Source organism: Ictidomys tridecemlineatus, chromosome 2 (assembly GCF_052094955.1).
Source record: "Ictidomys tridecemlineatus isolate mIctTri1 chromosome 2, mIctTri1.hap1, whole genome shotgun sequence".
NCBI lineage: Eukaryota > Metazoa > Chordata > Mammalia > Rodentia > Sciuridae > Ictidomys > Ictidomys tridecemlineatus.
This window is the reverse complement of record NC_135478.1, coordinates 155215841-155238795: the sequence shown is the minus strand read 5'-3', so window position 1 is coordinate 155238795 and position 22955 is coordinate 155215841. Positions and strand designations below refer to the sequence as shown.

At 35.2% G+C, this 22955-nt stretch overlaps 1 protein-coding gene across 22 annotated transcripts in view; it reads left to right on the top strand.

The window, feature by feature from the left end:
• Nucleotides 1–22955, top strand: part of Hdac9 (histone deacetylase 9) — an 860512-nt gene that overhangs the window by 685600 nt on the left and 151957 nt on the right. For all 22 annotated transcript variants that reach the window (XM_078040000.1, XM_078040015.1, XM_078040005.1 and 19 more), the window contains 4 exons: nt 1064–1119; nt 1364–1451; nt 7050–7169; nt 7482–7579. In XM_078040000.1, coding sequence (XP_077896126.1) covers nt 1064–1119; nt 1364–1451; nt 7050–7169; nt 7482–7579 — 362 coding nt within the window. The remainder of the gene's footprint in view (nt 1–1063; nt 1120–1363; nt 1452–7049; nt 7170–7481; nt 7580–22955) is intronic.

Here is a 22955-nt window from a genome sequence, read left to right as displayed (position 1 = left end):
AGCAAATCAACTTATTGTTAATCACTGTAACAAAAAATTGTATGTATATTTAAAGACCTAGGGCATAGAGGGTTTTCTCAATACTTTCATGCTTACAGTTAAAAATTGGGGGAAAAAATCCCTTGGGTATATTAAAATTATTTCAAAAGTTTAAAGATTATGTATTAAAGAAATATTCTCTTTTGAGCATTTTACTTAAGTCATAGTTAAGTGAAAGGTGGTGTGAACCATGTGATGAATGATTATTTTTCACAACAGACAACCAAGTTTTCTGAGCACACTGGCTTTGCAAGGATTTATAGTTCCCTGCCTTCATGCTGGAGTTACTTCAGCTTCCCGTGATGCATTCCAACTAATCTGTAGGTTAAGGCATTCCTTGATCATGGATAGATCCGATTGCTACTCAGCCCTGGAATTCTTTATAAAATTCCAGAACTTGGGCTAGAAATTGACTTAGGGAATCCAATAAAGTTGCAAGTCTTGGCAGTCATCCAAGCTAAATTTATAGACTGGAAGAAATATGGGCTTTCCATTGTTCTCTTTTTCACCTTTGTGAGGTTTCTTTTATGTCTATGTGAGTGTGTGAGTGTAAATTTATCATTTTGCTGACATCGAAGTGGAAATAATCATTGAAGGAATCCAATCCAGCTAAAAATTTTTCACTTTGGATCTTCTCAGGTCTTTCCAAACGTTGACCTAAAGTTGCACCAAGAGTGAATTTCTTCTCCCTTTGTAGGATGTTGATGTCATGAAAGAAGTTGTTCTTGAAAATGAATCATGCAAATATAATAGCTGACATGCACGTCTGCCAGCTAGGTATAACTCCCAAATTTCTGTAGTTCCCGTGGCTCTGTGGGAGCCTTCTTTTTGAGACATGATCTGAGAAAGTGTGATCATATGTATTGTTTCTATCAATTCTGCAATATGGTAATAGGGGCAAGAAAACAAGATCAGGAGCATCTAAGAGACAGTATTTTAAGTGTGTATATAATGTTCTGTAGGGTGTAGAGATCCAAGCAAGCCCCTCATATCTGGCCACTGAAAACCTGTCTTATTCTTACAGAATGGGTTTGCTGTTGTGAGGCCCCCAGGCCATCACGCTGAAGAATCCGCAGCCATGTAAGTACCAGGAACTGTTGCCCATCTCCAAGCGCCACGGTTCCTGGCGGTCACCTGCCCCATGCATGTTTCTGAAGCCTCTAATTGTTAGCAGATGGACTGAAAAATCTTGCGAGGTACTCCCAGAAGCAGATTTATGGCTTCAGAGATCATATAGCATTTTAAAAAATGCTCTGAACATTATTTATAATGGTTTTCCTGGATGATTTGCTTTCTTATTTCTCTGTTCTTCTCTATTCCACAGGGGGTTCTGCTTTTTTAATTCAGTTGCAATTACCGCCAAATACTTGAGAGACCAACTAAATATAAGCAAGATATTGATTGTAGATCTGGTATGTATTCCTGGCCAGTGCTGCGTTTCCAGTGACTCTAGATAAAAGGAAGTGGATTTGTATTTCTCTGTTAGGTTGTCTTGCTTTTAGCACTTGCAAACAACTGAAGGGTGTGTTTCCTTTGAATGTGGAAACTCATTAAATTCAGGATTGCAGTTCTGAAACCATAAACATTCACGTTTCACTTTCATGGTGTTAACTGCAATTTAATGAGAAGAAGGCGCAGATCAGGGCAACTTTTATGATCCTTAAATGAATTGATACTTCCACAGTTAAAATAACCCAACAGAACCTGAATTTACTTTTCCCTACAGAATATAGACTTTAAATAGTCAGATGTGCTGGAAAGAATGCTGTTGCTTTGGTAACCAATTGGCCACTTCCCCTGGTTAGTAATCATTGTCGCTTGTTGTGCAACAGTGGTATTATTAAAACAAGTCAGCATGTCATTTTTTTCTGAAAAGATCTCAGATCTCAGATGCCAGTTTGGGATGACTCCCTGCAGGAACTCTGAATGATTAAAAGTCAGAGGCAGTAACTTAGTCTTGCATTTTAACCTGATGCATTCTTACACAATAGTTATAATTTGTTTAACAAATGGTTTGTTTAAATGCAGATGACACTTGGCATGTTGTCTAAAGTATATTCATGAATAATGAGCTGGAGATCTGCCCCATACAAAAAAGGACCAATCCAGGAAAGGGCGAAAGAGGGCTGAATGGTGATTTATGAGCCCCGTTTTCGGTTTGCCTCCAGTTCACGAGGAGGTGTAATAGGTTGTCTGACAAGGCATAGACAGGAAATGAACCCTGGCATCCAAACCGAACCTGCTACATCTGCACTTAATTAATTTTTGCAGGTGATAAAAGATTTAAAGGCAAAATATGTTAAAGGTTTTTTTGAAGTGCAAGGCTTAATAGTCTAAATCTTGTTCATATCTGCACTCATAATTAAATCTTATTGGAAGTCGTGGCCTCACCCTCCAGCCCTCTGATTTAGTTAAACAGGCACACCAAAGGGTTGAGAGAGCACAAACAAAGCCATGTGAAGAAATACTTAGTTAAGTTAAAATGAAGATAAAAGGAATGGAAGATAGATAACCATTTCTAGTGGTTGGTTGGAATGGATGTTTTTCACACTCGATATTGTATCCCTCCTGTGTACAGTTTTGTGCAAAGGATATAGAAGCCTAGCTTTCCATGCATTTTCCAAACATGCATACGTTTTAGTGTAGGTCACAGTTCCCCGTTAAAAAATGTGTTGAAGACCTAGATATACTGCAGCAGCAAGGTCTTAAAATTTTTGCAAAAATAAGGACATACCATATTCATACAAAAAGGACATTTTAAGTAATTTATGACTAATTTTGTATGAATTATAGGATATTACATTTGAAGAAATTAGTATGCTCTTGGTACTGTAAATTCTATGCTAGACAGATAGACCAGAAATGGAAAAAGAGGATAGTAGATGAAGACCAAAGATTGTGAAAAAAGAAAAATAAATAAAATTGCTAAGCTTTCTAAATTTGTCCACATTATGTGGCAAGATGATTGATCAGCTATTCATCCTATTCTTAAGAGTCTTTCAGTGATTACTTTCTGAAAAATTTCTGTTATCATTTTATGGTTCTATGAAGATAATAAATGTTTAGGGTCCCTTTTGAAAGCACATTTGTGATATCCAACTCAAAAACAATGAATTGTAACCTAAATGCCTATCTTATGATACACGGATACTTTGTACTTCAGAGGATTTACACGTAAAGTTTTGTTTTTGTGCATTAACACAGGAATAAAAGACTGCTGGAGATAATCTGATACAATTCATAAAATAATTTATTTGGTAGCTCCAAGTAGTTTCCTGTGAGCTTGCTGGCCTTTGATTATAAATTTGCTCCATTATCCAATCATAAAGGATGCTGATTTCCCAATAGGCTGTATCAGACGAGAAGTTTTTGTTTCAAATTCTCTAAATGTAAGAAGTTCTGTCCAAAGGGTTGCCTCTGAGCTCACCACCAGCCCCCATATTCTTACTTTCAAGTCTTCCAAATTCTGCAGCTGCAGGGCTACTTTGAGGAAATTCCTGTTTCTTCCAGCTGTGGAGAAGGAAGTTTTAAAGTGCCACGTGGCTCTGAGACATCCGTTCTCTCTGGCTGACAGGTCTATTCTGTGAGTTTGCAAAGGAGACAGGGTGAAGGTTCTCCAGTGGTGGAAAAGCCTCACTCCTGCACATCCAGAGTCATTAACGTTGGCTGGTGGGTGTAAACTAGCTCCACACATTCTAGGGCCAACAAAAAGTAGGGCTACTCCATTATACAACAGCTAGTCTGGGGCTTTTCATGTGCCTAGTAAATACAGAACCAGAGTTCTTAATTCACTTCCTATCTTGGGTCACAGCAAAATTCAAATGCATTGAGCATTGTGGGCAGATATGATTCTAGTTGGTGTGTGAAGGGCATTCATTCCATTTCTCCTTGTGGGAAAGAATCTAAAAACATTCACTCTATGGAGAGGGAGCAGGTGTAACAGTTTTTTTTTAACACACTCGAGACTGGCCATTGTGTTCAGGCTATATCCTAGAAGTAGATTTGTCTACAAGACTCATGTAGCTTTTGGGTAATGTTACTATTAATTAGAAAATAATACTTATTAGATTTTCTTTTTTTTTTTTTTTGAAAGAGTAGCTACTACAAGTGTCCTTAGATTTGGGGAAATTCCATTTTTGTTCAAGTACATTTAGACCTTTGTTACAAATCCTTGCACTAAATAATTTTGAGTGATAACATTAGCTGGTAGAATATGTGATGTATTCAAAGCTATTTTGACATAAAATTGAAAACATATTGGTTCTAACTTCTTGTGCAGAATCCATTTTTACAGTATACTTTTTTAACCAGAGATAAGTTTTCGCATTTCCCAGCAGATCTGAGAGGCATGGTTTATTTTAAGGTTTTTAATGATTCAATTTATTTCATTTATATAATAATTTTTCATAAGCACCAATAATTTTCCTACCTTAGTCTATATATAGTATATACTTATTGTTATGAAGAAACAGGTCTCAGATTATTTTGAGTATATGTATGCATGTGGTTTGTATGAATACTTTATAGCAATAAAAACTGAAAAAATAAAGACATCTTAAAAGTTATACTGTAAGTTGTTACACAAAACAAAAAACATACTTGGATTTAACTTTATTCTCTAAATACTTAATGACTATGATACAGGATCATGGATTTCTCAAACAGTAGAATGGGTCTGTGTATTTTAATGAAGAATGTTAGTTCAAACCTTTATTACACTGTGAACAAGATTGTATTTCTTTAGAAGAGTATGGACTAATAAGTACCCAAATATTTTTCAAGAAAAAATAATTTTATATCTGAAATTATCATTTTATTTGACCTTTTAAAAATAAATTTGTTCAATGTTCCTAGAGAAACAAGAGCAATCAAAGCAATATTTTACTGATTTGCCAATTGCATATACATTTACAACCCTAAATATTATTGTTGTATTAAGGAAATGAAAACATCTTTTCACTTATTTTTTAAGGTTTTTTTGGTCCATTCTCTAGATATTTAGTAGCAAACACAAAAGTCGTTGTGGGTTAAATTGTTTCATTTTTGTTCCCATGAAGGAAATAATTTTGCTATCTCTTCCTTTTCTTTGAATATTTAGAAATCCAGGAATTAATATATTTTCAGTAAGTTAATTTTTCCCCCTGATGTATATGTCTTTAGCTGGAATAAGTTTCTGAGATGATCCATATCTTCCCTAATGTTATGATTTTTAGTTAATTTGGGGTAGGCATGCTATACAAAAGGTGGAAAGAATCATTGTATGTCTACTGCATGAATGACAGGCTCAGTGTAGGTTTTCAGAAAATACCAAAAGGAGGCTTTGGTAGTGTCTAGTGAAGCAGTTCCAGGCTAGAGGATGGAGTGGAGACAAGTTAAATAAATCTCAATAATGAGAAATAATGTCCAGTGACTTCACCTTTCAAATTTGCTAAGAGGGCCAAAGAGATAATGGGTCTGAATTTAACTGTGATAATTAAGAATTTTTCATTTAGAGTATGAAATGAATTCAAGACCTAGTCTTGCAGCTTACTCTCTATATCCTCTTAGTAAATTACTGAAACTCTCTGTCATTTTTCTTATTCTTTAAATTAGGGCTAATATCACATACACCATAATAATCAATAAATAGTTCATGCAACGTATTTAGTATAGTGCCTCACTTCAAAATTATTTGAATTATTTTTAAAAAATAGTGTGATTCTTACTAATGTAAAACATGTAGTTGCAAATTATCAAAACTTTTTATAACAGAACCAGAAATTATATACTTTATAGGTTAATGACATAGCAATAATATTTGCCTGAACCCTAATGCATAGATTATCATCATTTCAGAGTGTTCCATTTTATTTTTGTTCCAAAGATAGTAAGCATTTAACTGTAGTTCTTAATACCTGTAAAGACATTTTTTTAAAAATGCTGTAAGTTTTATTTTGCATTCTTGTATTAATTCTCACCTGTTTATATTAAAACAACAACAACAAAAAAGAACTATCAAGTTTGTAGCCATTATCATCTGCAAATATCTGAAAAATGTTTCATTCATTTTAATGAAACAGGCTTTTATTTTTATTTTTTTAGTTGGAAGGGGGAGTATGGAAACAGAAAAGGAAAAAAAAAAAGATCAGGAGGAAAGCTGGGAAGAGAGCCATGATATAATATTAAAATTAAGCAGATTAGACAAGATTGCACAAAGCCCCATCCCATCTTTCTGCTTGGGCCCAAATGATTTAAGAGCTAATGAGCTCATACTCCCTGTGTCTTCGACTCTTGCCGTCACAATTTTACCAAAATGAAGTATGAAGTCCTTTTTGCATCTGGCACCTCTTTTGAAGTGACTCTAACTGCTGAGGGATTGCTAACCGAACTGAATGCTTCAAGAAAGCCAATTTATTCAGCTGGTTGCAAAGCCTTTGACCTTAATGGTGGGACTTGGCAAATCAATGCATACACGTATGTTTAGTGTTCTGTCAAGAATTGCGAAAATGCTCTGTAAGCCATAGATCCTTCTGCAAAATACTAGTTTGTAGTTTAAACATTAGTCTTTTTTTCAGGGGCCAATGAGGCCAGTTAATTAAGCCTGAGGGGTTATGAACTGTTGGCAGTTAATAAGTCATAAAATTCCTCCATAAAACAGGATGCGAGATTCCATCACTGAAGCAAAGAGTACAAAGGGCCGGTGTATAAATATCTAATTGTACCAAAGGACTGGGCTTTTTCAATGACTGCTCATCTGGAGTCTCCAGGGCATGCTCGCTGTGGTTTCCTGATTTTTAGAAGCCAGTTTAAAAAATGAGTGCATTAAAGGGTAATTTGCCTGAAAGTTCAGGAAGTAAAGGGGGTGGTGTGGAAGCAGGCTGAATGGAAGAAAGAAAGAGAGGGACACAGTGAGAAGACAGAAAATGAGAAGGAGGGTGGGCTAGGAAGACAGGGAACTAGAAATCAGAAAGGTTGTCTCCATGCAGAGTTAGACATGACTGTATGTGTCATCTGTTTTCTTTTCCCTGTAGGATGTTCACCATGGAAACGGTACACAGCAGGCCTTTTATGCTGACCCCAGCATCCTGTACATTTCACTCCATCGCTATGATGAAGGGAACTTTTTCCCTGGCAGTGGAGCCCCAAATGAGGTTCGGTTTATTTCTTTAGAGCCCCACTTTTATTTGTATCTTTCAGGTAATTACATTGCATGATTACCCCTAATTTTCTTGTCCTTTGCTGGTGTTTTAAATTACATGAGATTACTGAATTGTCCCACAGGACTGAGATCCAGTGCAGAACAAGTGCAGAACCCAGAGCACTGGTTGTCAAGCCAGGCTGGGCTGATTTGACACGTTGTTTGATGTTTATTTCAAGAGGTCCCATGTGCTTGTTTTTCCTCTCGGTTTGCTTTCTTCCCTTTGCCCTCTTCTCTACCTACTCTGGTGTTTTTCTCTTCCCAGGTTGGGACAGGCCTTGGAGAAGGCTACAATATAAATATTGCCTGGACAGGTGGCCTTGATCCCCCCATGGGAGATGTGGAGTACCTTGAGGCATTCAGGTTGGTGCTTCTTTCTTTCTGAAAATGCCCAATTAGAAAACAAATGTCCATTGGAACAACACCAAATATGAAAGAGAAACATAAATTTCTAAGCAAGGTGAAGTATCACTAAAAGCTATGTAGGACTATGTGTAAGAAAAGAAAAAAAATAATATATCAAGACCTAATTGTATTTATGCAGGTATATTGGCCAATGGCCCAGACATATACTCTCCATTTCCCTCAAAGAAAGGGCGCAAAGACTTTATTTTTAAATAGTTCTGTCTGGAAAATTCGGCCTGTTATAACACATGACGTGATTTACAATAGACATTAGCATATTAAATATTCTGAAAAGTCCTTCACTACCTATTTAACTGTGCTGAACAGGTATTTCCCAAACTCCACTGGACTCAGATCCCTGTTTTACACAGCTAGGTTGGCATTCCTCGTTCTGAGGACCCAGCTTACCTCAGGAACAGAGGCCCTGGCTATCTCATTTTATGGCAGAGTTAATGACTTCTGTATGTTTTCCCTCTCACATTAAGACATTAACCAATTAATTGGCTGTTTTCAGTTTCTATGGAGTAAATGAAATGTATCCATAATGCATTCTGCTACTTTTTTCCCCTCTCTTTGAAAGCAAAGAATTTAAAAAATTAATTTAAACATGCTTATTTTATTTTATTTTATTAAGAAATATAACTTAAGAAAGGGCAGTTAAAAATTTTAAAAAGTTCAGTCTTTGGAAAGGTGTCTGTTTTAAGAAGAAATGTCAGAATGTGTCAATATGAGCCTCGCTTGCAAGATTTTAGAAGGAGATTTTAGCATGTCGGTAATACCTAATTGCTTAGATGTTTAGTTAAAAGTAAAAGCAAACAACTGCATGAAAAGAAATATGAGAACTTCAGAGTTTTGAAATTTACCATTTATAAATTCCCAAGAATTAAAATCCTATTAATATTGTATTTGAGACTTTGGGAAATAATGGGAAAATTTTCCAATATATATAATTTTAATGGATTTCTGCCATCTTATGTGTCATACATACTTCATTTTATCACTTAAAGATGACTTCTCATTAGAAAAGTCATCCAGGAAAAGTGACAGTAACTATTTAGTTACTCTAAAGATGCATTTAAATTAAATATATTTGGCTTGGTATTGAAGATAGAAAGGAAAATTCTACCTACATTATAGATATTTGGTAAACAAATATACACAGCAATGTCTACAATATTTATTTTAAAAGAGCTGAAATAATGTAAACTTGGGTTGTGTAGGAAGATATTTTGCTTTAATTAGCAGTAAAATATCTGAATATTATATTAAGAAATAATAGGGGTCTAAGTGTTATAAATTTTCTTTTCCTATATTTGGAACTTCACAAACAATATTATTTTGTGTAAGGTAGCTTTTCTTCACAGTGACCAAAATACCCAACAAGAACAACCTAGAGGAGGAAAAGTTTATTTTGGCTCACAGTTTTAGAGATTTAATCCATAGTGTACTGACTCCATTGCTCTGGGCTCAAGGAGAGGCAGAACATCATGACAGAGGGCATGACAGAGGACCATGACTCATCCATGTAGGTCAGGAGACAAAGAGGACAGGGGAAGTGTCAGTAGCAAAGATGAACCGTTCTGGGCAATTCTCCCAGTGACCCACCTCCTCTAGTCATGCCCACCTGCCCAGAGGTACCACCCAGTCAGTCTATTCCAATGAGGATGGACTGATTAGGTTACTGTTCTCATAACCTAATCAGAAACCTTTGGCTATTGCATTATTAACACAGGAGCTTTCTGGGGACACCTCATATCCAAACCATCACGATGTCTCAAAGGAATCAGAGAATAGACTTGAATACATATGATATATGAATTTCTCTGCTTCCCAAGTTAGCCTGGTAACTTGAATGATATGAATTAATTCTCAGTCTCACTGTAGCATAACATCATATCCATTGATCTATAATACAGATCAGATTTCCTGGTATTGTAATATTACTTGTGACATAGCTTTTATACAAAAATGTATTGTGTATGCACAACAGTGAAGGACAGTTTATATTTTGTGCCTGTTACTTCTCATATTAGAAAGTGAATGGTGAATGAACACAATAATTTTTACTAAATAATATGAAAACAGATATAAGTGTACAATACTGTTTTTTAATTGAAATGGTAAGTAAATTACATTTTCCTGAAAAGTGGCTATCCTCAAGAACAGCACATCTCTGGGCCTGAAATGTAGACCGTTTATATTTGCAAAATTTTCTGAACTCCCCAGTAAGTAGTACTTGAATTTAAGTGGAAAAGTGTCATTATTTACTCTAAACTGTAAAAGCTTAGAATTGCTGTGTTTTGTGTATGTGTTTCATAGTTATTCCAGATTTAAACTATAATAATCCTATTAATTTTAAAGTATATCATATCTGCTATTCAATGTTCATGCTCAGAAATACCTGTGAATTTTTTTATGGAAGAATCAAGAAAATAAGGCATTCATTCAAAAAATATTCATTGAACATATCTGCCAAGCATGGTGGTGAGCACTTGGAATTCAGAACTGTCTTTGCTCCCAGGGATCATTATAGAAATGGTATTTATTGTTCTAAGGAATAGCAGTGCTTAGACAGAATAGCAGTGCATAGACAGAATAAAATACATAACTATTTCTGAAAAATTTCAGGTAAGGCTTCATCAAATATTGTTCAACCTATGTTTTAAGTATGAGTGGGAGTTTATGGGGGGGAATTAGAGTAGGGAGAAATTCACACTAGGCAGAGAGGATACACTGAAAAATATGGAGTCACAAGAGTTATGAAGTATTCTTTCTTTGTTGCCTCAAGGGCATGAGGGTGAGATTGATGGAAGGAAAATGGATCATATGTCGTAAAGTCTTTTACCCATCTTTGTCTATGATCATCGTCTGTCTGTCTGTAAGATAGATTTCCCATAATTTTTGATGTAGTATTATTGTATAAGCCTACTGCTGTCTTTTGAAAATGTCCCCCAAGGGTTCATGTGTTAATGGCGTGGTCCTCAGCTGATGGTAATATTGGGAGATGGTGAAACCTGTAGAAGGTGGAGTCTAGTGGAAGGAAGTTAAGTCAGTTGAGGGTATGTGCCTTGCTGGGGATATTAGGACCCCAGCCCCTTTCTATCTTTTTCCTTCTGGAATCCATAACATTGGGAGTTTCTTCTACCAAGTGAATTCTGCCATGATGCTCTGCCTCATCATAGGCCAAAAGCAACAGGGCTGAGGAATCATGGACTGAAAACTCTGAAATCATGAGCCAAAATAAACCTTTATGCTTTTTAAGTTGATTATCCCAGGTACTTTGTCACAGTGATGAAGAACTAACACATTCATCCTTCTTAATACAATCATTATTTCTCAGTATGAAAATGGAAGATCATTCTGGCATGTGTGTGTGTGTGTATGTGTGTGGGTGCAGGAAATGGAGGTAGGAAGTAAACAATGAATTTTCTACTTTCTTATTTTTTAATAATTTTTAGAATATGATAAGTATCTTCGGAAGGGAAGCTTCATTGTCTGTAAAGCTACATTTATAGTGGGATATAAGATGGTTACTTCTTTTACTAGCCAAAAATTGACATATATATCATATATATGGTTTCTGTTACATGCGTTTTCTACGATAAAAGTAAAATTGTTGGCAAGCCAACATTTTCATGTTTGCTATGAACTTTAAAGATGATTTTTATGTTATTTCAGATAACTTCTTATTTTTTTCCAAGCAGTTGTCATTCATCCCTGAAATAATTGAAGGGTATACTTAAATTTTTCATGAGAGTTTTAAAAATATTCTACAATATCAAATATGTTTCCAAGGTTACCATATTTTAAAGTAATAATGGTTATATTTATTGAGGTCTCACATGCCAGGTCCTAGATTGGAAACTTCTTAGGCATTGTGGGTAACTCCAAAATGCTTTCTATCTATACATCACAGAACCATGAATTGGAACAGCCATGATGTGAACTCAGTTTATGGATCTAAAAACTGTGCTCCTTTTGCCATGCCACATTGCTGCTTTCCTACTGTCGGACTTAAAATACTCAGGAGTGCCAAAGCACAGTGAATTTTATCAAAATGTAAGACCTTTGTGCCCCACTGCCTCCTGCCCTAACCCATGGATACCTCATGCACAGCATGGCCAAAAAACAAGAAAAAAGAGGTATTCAATAATATTGGTTCAATTAGTCAGAGATGAGAGATGATGCTAACTACAAGAGGAGTATTGAAAGCTCTAGTATTAAGTAAACCTAGAAAAGCCTGAAGAAGCTACATAATATCTTAGGACCTATCATGACATCTTTTGACCTCTCAAGGAGTCAGCTTTACAGACAACTTTGAATGTCCCTTCATTTGACTGTAAAAGTGTCAGATGTCAGATGCCCTCTCTTTACTCAACAGGTGTTTTACTGGATGCCTGCTCAGCAGTCTCTGTCCCCATCATTTCAAAAGATTGTTCCAATGGTTTTAAATTCTTTATGATCCATTGATGAGCATCACAATGTTATTTTTTCCCCTACAGACTAAGTCTGTAAGGGTCTTTCAAATGTTAAAGTGATCATTTATATATGACAATTCACATGGTTCATTTATAGTGGGTAAGAGACAGCAGTATATGTCATACTTCTAATTAAATTTAATAAGGAAAACATCTTGAAGGGTTGCTTTTCTTTTTTAAAGTATGGTTGGGTATTTCTTTATTTTGTTTATTTATTTTTATGTGGTGCTGAGGATCTAACCCAGTGCCTCACATGTGTGAGACAAGTGCTTTGCCACAACCCCAACCCTTGTGGTTTTTTAAAAAAACTTTTTAATTTTGTTTTGTTTTGGTAAACAGTGATTTTTAGTTCAGAAGTCAGGTGATAGTACTCCTTGAAATTATGCCTATTTTATTGAATGAATAAATGATTGAGTAAATGAATGAATGACAGTCCCCATGTAGCCTTTCAATTTCCAAAAAGAAGTTCATTTACATGCCCCTTATATCCACAGGTGGGTTCCATATCTATGGATTCACACAACTATAGATAGAAAATACTTGAAAAAATTACATCTATTCGGTATATGTACATATTTTTCTTGTAATTATTCCCTAAATGGTATAATATAAGAATTATTGGCATAGCATTTGCCTTGTTTTAGGTGTTACAGGTAATCTAGAATAATTTAAAGTGAATAGGAGGATATGCATAGTTTATATTCAAACACCACACAGTTTTTTTATAAGGATCTTGAACATTCCCACATTTTATTATCTAAGATGGTCAGTCTTGTATCCTGAGGAAGGACTGTACAAGGTACTTAAATTCAGGTTTTGATGAGATAATAAATGATAATTGGCAAACATTGAAGACTAGCTAAGAAAACCTCACAAAGTATTGATCTTCATTGCTTAGATACAAGCAAGTTTTGATTTTAAAAGATCTCCCCAAGTCAGTATGTTATAATCTGTAGCTACTTTAGTTAGTATTTTTTTCATTGATAAAGCTTTTCAAAAGGCAACGGATCTATATTAGCTCTTCAGAGAAATTTATCTCAGGGCAAAACTGAACCAGAATGATTCAATTTCACTGAGGTTTCCAGGGTGCCAATTGAAAAATTGAACTTAAGAAAGTTGTCTAATCTAGGAAATAAAAATTTAATTAAAAAGTTGATGCTTTCATTGTAAACCACCTGTTTTTCCTTTAATCAGCTTATGAAGTATCTCTATTTTGTCAATTGTGATGAGTTCAAGCTTTGCTAAATTACTTTGGCCATATAACCAACTAGAATTTTTATAAGGGTAGTGTTATTGCTACAGAACTAAACCATTGAACACTTTGAGCACATGTAAATAACTCAACCAGCCTGTAACTCTTTATCTTGTCTTTGGCTTATACTTTTTTGCTATAGTACACACACTAAAAAATTCTACTCTATTAAAGCAATGGTTGGAAAACAGACCAGATATCATGTCTGTTTTTAGTTCACCAATTTTGTTCCTGAGACAGTCTTTAAAATAGAAATCATGGCTTTCCATAATTCCTCCCCTGCTTCTGGTAAAAATAAAAAAAAAATGTGCATTTTTAACTCAAACAGAGGAGAATAGAGTTTTTTGTCATATTCACAGAGCAAATGCTCCTCAGACAGCTAGTTCGTAATGGTCAACCTACAGTGTACCAAGGGTGGTTGGTTTCTTCCATACAATGATGGTAGATAATTTGGGGGCTAGGCAAATAAAGTAGTACAATATTTTATTGTTTTATCATTATTATTATATCAAACATCATCATTATTATAATTAATTTTAAAAGACTAACTTCCAAATGTTGTTGCTATATACATAGACTGAAAAAGAAGAGTCTCTCATCTACCAAAGAAATAAAATGGGATCATAAGTAAATATTTAAATTTTCTCTTTTGGTAAGGGCCACTTAATAAATATTTTTATGATTATTTTTTCTTATTTTACTTTAGTTTAATTTCATGTTAAATGAATAGAAAACAATACCATTGTTAAAAATTATAATGTAAATAATGACCTCATAATATAGGACATTCATTGAGAATTTAATTTTTGCTAGCTGCTTATTTTTAAAAATCTTGAGAGGTTCTTAAGTGTTCTTATTTTACAGATAAAAATTCTAAACCTTTTGAGTGCCAGTAGATCTGTGTCACATAGCTGGTAAATGGTGACTGGTTTGTGGTAGCAAGTGTCAGTCCTCTTTGGCCCCAAATTGTGGTTCCTCTATAAAGGGTATCGGGTGACAAAATAATATGGTGAGAAATCCTTTGCAAATGCCTGTTAGCCTGTCCATCATTTGGCTTAGACATCTAAATCATATCTAAATTGGTGATGTTATTTTAAAATTGAAAAATCCTTCCTAGATTTTTTATCATTCTTATCTCATATAATATCTTCAAGCCACTCTTGTGCCTTTTCCTCATCTGACAGAAGAAGAGAGCCTATCCCATTAAATCCCTAAAACATTTTTTTTCTTCTGATCACCACTCTATTTACAATTTGAAATATATTTTTTTCCTTCTTTATTAAAATAAATATTTCCTGCTTAAGTATGCATTTAGATTTTTTGTAAGGGTATGTGATTAAACTTCAGAAACACCAAATTAAAATTTTAAATACAATACAAAGTGATAAATGAACTTTTAGATCCAATTTTGAAATGAAGAATGATTTGTTGTCATCTAAGAATCATACTCAATACTGTCAAATGATTTGGGGTCTTGTTTTGTCTACGAGAACTGCGGTTGATGCTTCCCAGTCTTGGAAAGGACTCTCAATTGTTAGTGACAAGCAAATATATTATACTCATGATAGTGTACGCTTTCCCAAAGATGGCCAAGACATTTGGAGAAAGAGGGTAGAATTTCTTGAAACAATTTGCCAATATGAAATACTGTACATATCAAATTGGCCTGACTACCATCTTTCCCAGACCATTTATCATAGCTCACAAATCAAGCCCACATTTTCTCTTTCTGAAAGACTTGGCTAATAAATAAGATGTGGGTCTCAAATCTGAACCCGTCAATCAATCTTGGGAACAAAGTAATAATGACTTTCATCTATTAATATTCTATTTCGATAAGAAGGAATACATATGAATTTATGGCTGTGTGAGCTACAATTCTATTCATTATCCATATTCTATTCTCTATATGCATCATGTTGCAATATTTCAATATATTTGATCAAAACATCACAAGGAAAAAAATCCAAAGGAATAAATATTAGAAGACTGTCAGCTCTATCTGTTCTTTAGCTTCAGGAATAAACATAATTTAAGAACATTTTTTTTCTTCTCTCATCTGTGTAACATATTGTACCAATTTTCATCAAAAAAATTACAATTTCTATAGGTGTATGTCTCTAGATACCCTTAGAATTTCTGCTCTTTGACCCTTAGAGTAAATTGATCTCATGCACACCTGTCTTCCTTGGGAAACTTGCAAACTTGATTTTTGAGCTGAGCATCAAAGAGATATGATATTAGACAGTATAGAGGTCAGGTAAAAAGTCCAGGAAGTATCTTGAAGTGCCCGAAGTTTTGAAAAGCAAATGATATGTGCAGTGAATAAGTAGTTCAAATGCTACTATTTATTTTTATTAGTATTTTTAAAAGTTTAGATCAACCATAAAACAATTTTTTTCTGCCTTAGAGTAGTTCTAAAGCCAATATTTTTCAGAAATTTTGATATCAAATATTAAGGACTAAATAAAAGAGTTGTTATGCTTAATTAACTATTTTCCCTAATGTTTCTTTATAAGCAGGTCCTTTATGTGCCCAGGAATGATTTGTTTTTATTTTTAAGATGAAACACTGAATTATAAAGCCCTTGCCTTGCACAAAATCCTCCCAACATATGTGCAGTATTCTGAGATAGCAGGAAATGAAATCTTTTCATGACATACTGTGAAGATTTCTAGGCTAGAAATAGCAGATCTTTTGGACTGTCAAACAGCTCAGATCAATTCATCAACTTAAATTATCTCATCTAGTAATAATGGAATTGTGTAGTTATTTATGATATGATATACTCAGAATGGAAGATAAATATAATGAAGGAATTATGAAGTCACACTTTTTTTTTCAGTGTTCCAATAAGTATTTGCAGATTTTGCTTCATTTATTGGTCAGATAAAGCTCTGGTCCAAATAAGAGTCACTTATCCTCATTGAACATTTAACCAAATTTCAGTGACTTGGGGTTTTAAGTTGTGTTCTCAAAATTGAATGATTTTTTTCTTTTTTCATGATTTTATATCTAAAGTTTACTATAATTAGATTTTTTGAGGTGATGAATAATGTGAAAAAGAGATTGTTTTGATATACGACACATACAGAATTTTAGTCCCTTTTGGGAAAACTAGATATATATTGTGGTTTAATAGTGGGAGTTTACTTGGCTTTCCCAGGTGCAGGAATCATCCTCATGAAAATTCTATTGAAAACCTCTTCAGATGTTACTTTTGAGGTTCAGGGTTGAAGTTCGCACCATTTTCTGGTGGGCAAGACCATCAGGGAGAGGTTCGAGTCCTTGCATGACATCAAGCATCTGGATGATAGACTCAGTTTTCCATATTTCATCCCAATGATTTGATGTTATGGAGATGAAACTACAAATGAACATCTGTTCTCATTTATGCAGGCATTCAGACTGCTCTGGCACTCTTCTACAAGGGCAATGGCTTATTCTTGTATCTGTTATGAATCTGCCCATCTTTCTTGTGGGCACCACAGTACTGGGTATTGGTTGTCTAAACATCTTCTATTTTGAAGCACAGCATTGATGCTGTAAAGCCATACAGAGGGCCATGAGCTTATGAACTGTGTAACTTTTAATGGAAAAGACAGCAAAATAACATTCTTGCCATTAGAGTTCACATTTCACAATTTTTAAAGTGGATGGGAGGAGAAAGGAGATGGATGATTTAATCGACTTTTAAGCTCAGCAGAATTTTAGGTCTATCCACATCTCAATGTGAGGATATCTTGCATTTTAAAACAAACACCTATAGGGAAAAAAAATCAAGGAATAACATTTAGAGCAGGGAGTGGTGGTGCATACTTATAATCCCAGCAGCTCAGAAGGCTGAGGCAGGAGAATTGTGAGTTCAAAGCCAAGCTCAGAAATTTAGCAAGACCTGATCTTTAAACAAAAGGCTGGGGATGTGACTTAGTAGGTAAGACCTCCTGGGTTCAATCCCTGATATCAAAAAAAAAAAAAAAAAGAAAGAAAGAAAGAAAGAAAGACCATTTAAATATTATTATGTAAAGAAATGTATCATTTCATTTGAAAACAAAGTGTTGGTTTACTTGCTGTATATTTTTAGTTGGTACATAACTTCTTGAATTTAAGGCAATAATGGAGTTACTGAAATGGACTGAATTTCAAAAACAAACAGTTTTACTGGAATAGTAGCCAAGGGCAAAGAAACAAAGGGGAGTTTATTTAAAACCAAGAGCAAGAAAAAAACAGGAATAGGTTTCTCATTTAAAAGTTTTGTAACCCAAAGAGTTTGATGCCTCATTTTGTACTTCCAGTTTCTGAAAAAGTCTCCTAGATATTAGAGTTGCCCTACTGGGTCTCTGATTTAGTTCATACACTCAAGTCCTTCCCTTTCTCCAAGTTTCTGTACTAGTTCTCTTTTATGTCCAGGGTCTTTATGATGAAAATATCATTGCAGAAATTATTTAGTGATGTCTTAATTCCAATAACTATAATGACATTAGAGGCAAAAATGATAATGTCTGGTGGGTGTTGTGTTTTATGACTCAGTTTAAATTAAGAGATTAAGTTCTAAATTATTCAGAGAACCAAAGTCTGCCACAAGTTTGCAAACATGTTCCATTTAGCTTAACTTTTGGAGGATGTGACAATAAATGATAATCAAATGATTACATCTAGAATCCAAAAGAAAAATATTTAATTAATATGAAAGAAGCATCACTTGCCTGTATTTGTCAGTGTCAACTTTTTTTTAAAGAAACTTTTAACAAATTATTATTTTGTCTTCCTTTTAAAATCACAGTGATATGTAAGATTTGGTACAGTTAATATGCTTTAGGAGAAATTAGAAGCTAATGAAATCATCCCATTGCCAGGGCTGACCATAAAATCCTATACCAAGTTAGAAGGGCTTATGTGGCCCAATTTAAAATTTTGTTGTTTTATAATATCTTTGGAGAAGTGTATTGTTCCTTGTAAAATACCCACATGCTCTCCTTTGGAATGGCTCCAGACTGTAACTGAACCACGAGGTTGCCCCCTGGTGCTTTATGTATTGTTTAATTGTTTGCCTTTGGTGGATGTTTTTATTAAAAGCCTATTATTTAGGATAAGACCAAAGTGTCATTTTAAAAACAACAGAAGCAGAGCTGTTCCATCTCATAGGTCTTTTTCATAGGTGTATTAGTGCATACTGGATGTTGCTAATGAGCCCGAAGAAAATTCTTCTTGTAATACTTCAAAAAGAGCAACAACAACAACAAACAAAACTCTGGGTTTTTTATTTTCCTCTAATAAAATGTGAGTGGATTGGCTAGAGAAGCTGCGATTCTGTGCAGTCTGTGCGACTGTGCCCAGGGCATGAGGGAGGAGAGGCTGTGCTCAGCCGCTCAGTCTTGTTTTGTTCCAGAGGTTTGGAGTCACATGCTCGTTGGGACACGTGGCCATTTGGAGCACAGGAATCTGGGAGGCAGGGAAGTCCTTGTAGCTTCCTGGGGTGTTTACCAAGCCCACGCATGCTTCACTGTTTGTGACTGGATTCTGCAGTCCCTAATGCCTTCCCTTTCCCCACAGTCCAACTATAAGAGACCATCTTAGTGCAGAACATTCCCCATATAAACTAGGTCTGGGGAATATTTTTAACCAACAATTCTGATTCTAAAAATTCTTTTTCTCCCCGAATGTTTTCTTTTCTGAAATGGCATCACCATATCAGTCACTGAGTTGAGTTCTTAGACTCTGATGCTGGAAAAAAAAAAAAAAATTCAGTGGTTCTCTAGCAGGTCCCTGTCACAGAGAACACACAAGAGTTTGACAGTCATCTTCCAAGGCAGAGTGGGACTATGACCCAGCCTCAGGCAAAAAAAACAAAAAGGCAATATACCTTGACCAAATTTCCAGGACTTAAAAGATCTCATTAAATTCCTGACTCTAGATATCATGTAGACATTTGAGGAAATATGATTATTGACAAAATGTAAGCCTGTTACACACTATATCACTTCAAAAGGAGAAAGGCCATTAGGACGTAATTACATCAGAAACAGTATACACATTTGGCTGGTTTATAAACTGTCACTTTCAGAAGTAGGAAGACATATAAAAGTTTCCAAAGGTTCCATTATGACCCTATTTCCAACAGTATTCTCTGACAAACTAAATAAATTACTGCATGTATTGGACCTTTGAGGCTTGGGGCAAAGAATGGAAAAATTATTTACAAAAGCTTGAAAATATTTAATCACTGGAGGCAGGGGGCAACGGTGTTTTAATTAGCAGGTCCTCGGGCCATGGCTGACTGGAGGCTTTCTCCAACAACCACACAAATGCACTGAATAGCTGTTTGCCAGCCTCAGGGTCAGGCCTGAGATGAAACAGATAAGATAATTGGCTCTAATGAAATCCAGAAGGCCTTGGCTTTCTTGTTTGAGCTTGGATTTGAAAAGTGCGTGTGGAAGTGAGGCTTAATTCAAACCAGAACTGAGCTAGGCCCGTTTTCTCAGTGACTTTGATATTGTTTGAAGTTCTAAAAGTGTTCGCCACACCACTAGCCTGCTGGGCTGGGCCTCCCTGGTACCCTTAATTACTAAGCTTTATGGCTGACTTTACTACACAGGAAAGGGGCCATTATATGTTCCATCAACATCAGCTCTTCTCAGATTGGAGGAAAGGGCAGGGTTAAAGGCCACTGTAGGAAGGCAAAAACTTCACTTTGAGGTAGTCAGATCATTTACCAGTGTTGAATTTCACCATTACGCACATACATTCCTCACAACACAGAAGCCCAATTTCCATTTTTTAAACAAGTGATTACTTTTCAAAACATTTTTGTTTGTGCCTCCTTTTTTTTTTTAGAAGAGAGAACATTTATATTTAGGGATTGAAATGATTACACATGATATATGGAAACAAAAAAGAAAAGAAAAAAAAACAAAGAAAAACACCTCCCAATTAATCATCACACCAGAAGGTCTGGTTGGATTCTGTAATAAAGAGGATTATTATTAATGCCCCTTTGAAGTGGAAATAAGTGAGGACCCCTCCTGTGGTGTGAGAGTTGTCCTGACACCCTGAGGAATAAAGACCCTTCAGGAGACTCTACAAAATTAAATCCCAGCTTCCAGCGTCTCTGACAAAGAAGTTGCTCAAAAGTGCTCCCAATACACCTCCACACCCATAAGCAAAGTCGAGGAAGTTCCCTTCTCAGAGGCTGGCTGTGGTGTCACTGAGCATTCCATCTTTCCCATTCTTGCTGCTGCTCTTTGTGGCCCAATTGGCAAAGATGGATTATGAATCTGAATTAATTACCAATTATCCAACCCCTAGCCCTCTCAGATGAGGAGATCAGGTCATGCCATGAAAGCCAAGGGACATGCAGTCTGGGCCTATTTCCTGCCCTATTCATCACCTCTGGGTAAGAGAGTCACAAGTGATGTCATCAGATTCAGTTCTTTGTAAAACAAAAAGTTAAGCATTTGCTTTTGCATTATTTAAGTGAACTTGACATTAATGTGTTCCAATTTCATGTATGATCCTACTGACCATTCATCTGATACTTCTCTCTCAGTATTCTTGAGCACAGGCTGGACTGGACACTAGCTCTCCACTAGGATAATGTATATGTGAGCCTAAGAACCATACTGAGAACCTAGGGAGATCAGTAATGGGAAGACAAAGCTAAGACACTACTCGCCAGCCTCTCCTAAAAGAAATTAAGGAGGTCCTTGACAGAGTTGTTGTTCATGACAGAGTTGTTGTCCATGACAGATGAACTGATTATTATGTCACACCAGAAGAAGGAAGAATCTTACTCAGCTCATTTGAAATATTAGTTCATTTTTCATTGGATACTCTTATAGACTAAATGACTATGTACTTTTGCCCCTACATTCATATATTGATGCCCTAACCCCCAATATGATAGTATTTGGAGATGGAGCCTTTTGGGTGCTCATCAAGGTTAGGTGTGGTTCTGAGGATGGGGCCCTACACTGATGGGATTGGTGCCCTTATCTTAGGCTGCAGTAGAGAGCTTGTTTTCTCCCTCTGTTTTCTTGCACACACACCAAAGGAAATGCCTTGGGAGGACACTGTAAGATGAAGACTGCTTGCTAGTCAGGAAGCAGGCCCTCACCAGACCCAACCATGCTGACATGCTGATTCTAGACTTGGAGCCTCCAGAACTGTGAGAAAATAAATTTCTGTTGTTTAAACTATCTGCTTCATTATATTTTGCTATAGCAGCCTCAACAGAGTGAGATCAGCAGAACAAAGATATTTGCAAGACCAAAGGATGCAGTAATGACTCCAAATTTGAGATACCAAAGAACATGTCCTCTAAACTATATTCTGCTAAACACTAGTTATAAGGGATATTAATAAATGCTTCTCAGTAATAAAGTATTCTGTATCCTCTTAAAATTACATATTATATACAAGCATAGTTAAAACTAAGAACTACAGCAGCAATTTTATGTTATTTCATATAGTATCTCCTCCAGTTATTTGAACAAAGGACTCTCAGCTCCCCCAGCTTCCATATATATATATATATATATACACACACACACACACACACACATACATATATACATATTATGTATATATATATACTCATATATATGTATACATACAATTATACAAGTAATTATGTATTATACATATATATGTATGTGAGTGTGTGTGTATATATACACACACACATTATATATATATATATATATATATATATATATATATATATAAAATCTCATTGAAACTAGTATTCCATGGAATACAGTTTTAAAATCCTGATATTTAGGGGAGAAAAAATTAGTAGACATTTTGATTAGTTCATAGCCAATTCAATAAACACAATAATATAAAAGTAAGTAAAATAAACCAGCCCCTAAGAATCTCAAAATCTAATAAAAATAGTTGCAAGACGTTACACATTATTATATTATATTATCACATACACTGAGCCCTGAGTAACCCATATTCTACAGGTGGTCTCTCCATTCCCCACTGGTTGCATCGTAGTGGTTCTTAGATAACATACCATCATGAAGACAAAGAAAGAAAGGAGGAAAAACAAAATCAACAAAGTAAGTAAAAGGGAAAAGAAGGTCAGTTTCCTTTGATATCACTATTAAATCACCCAGTGAATTTTCTTTGGGTAAAGTTACTGCCATTCACAATTATAGCAAATTGGTGATATTTTACAGTCACTCTGTATATTTTGTTTCAGTTTAAATATAGACACATTATCTCCCAAATGTATTTTATTATCAGATATGACACATTAAAAATGTGGATTTGAGTTTTTTTTAACTCTTGCAATTAGAAACTAATTGCAATGTGAATATGTAATTGGTTTTGTGAATAAATCCATTTGTGGAATTACAAAGGTTGAAGACTTCATTCATTATTTGTGACCATGTTTTGTTGAGGAAAAGAAACGGACAATAGTTTGTCTCTGTAATTGAAGGGAGAGGATCCATTACATGAGCATAGTCCACGATGAAAACACACCCTGAAATAAGACAGTTAAGTCAAAATGTATAACTTTCCCTGGTTAAAGAGCAATACAGCTTTGAGTATAGACCCTGTGGCTATCATGGAGTGGTAATTCCATTTTGTTTCC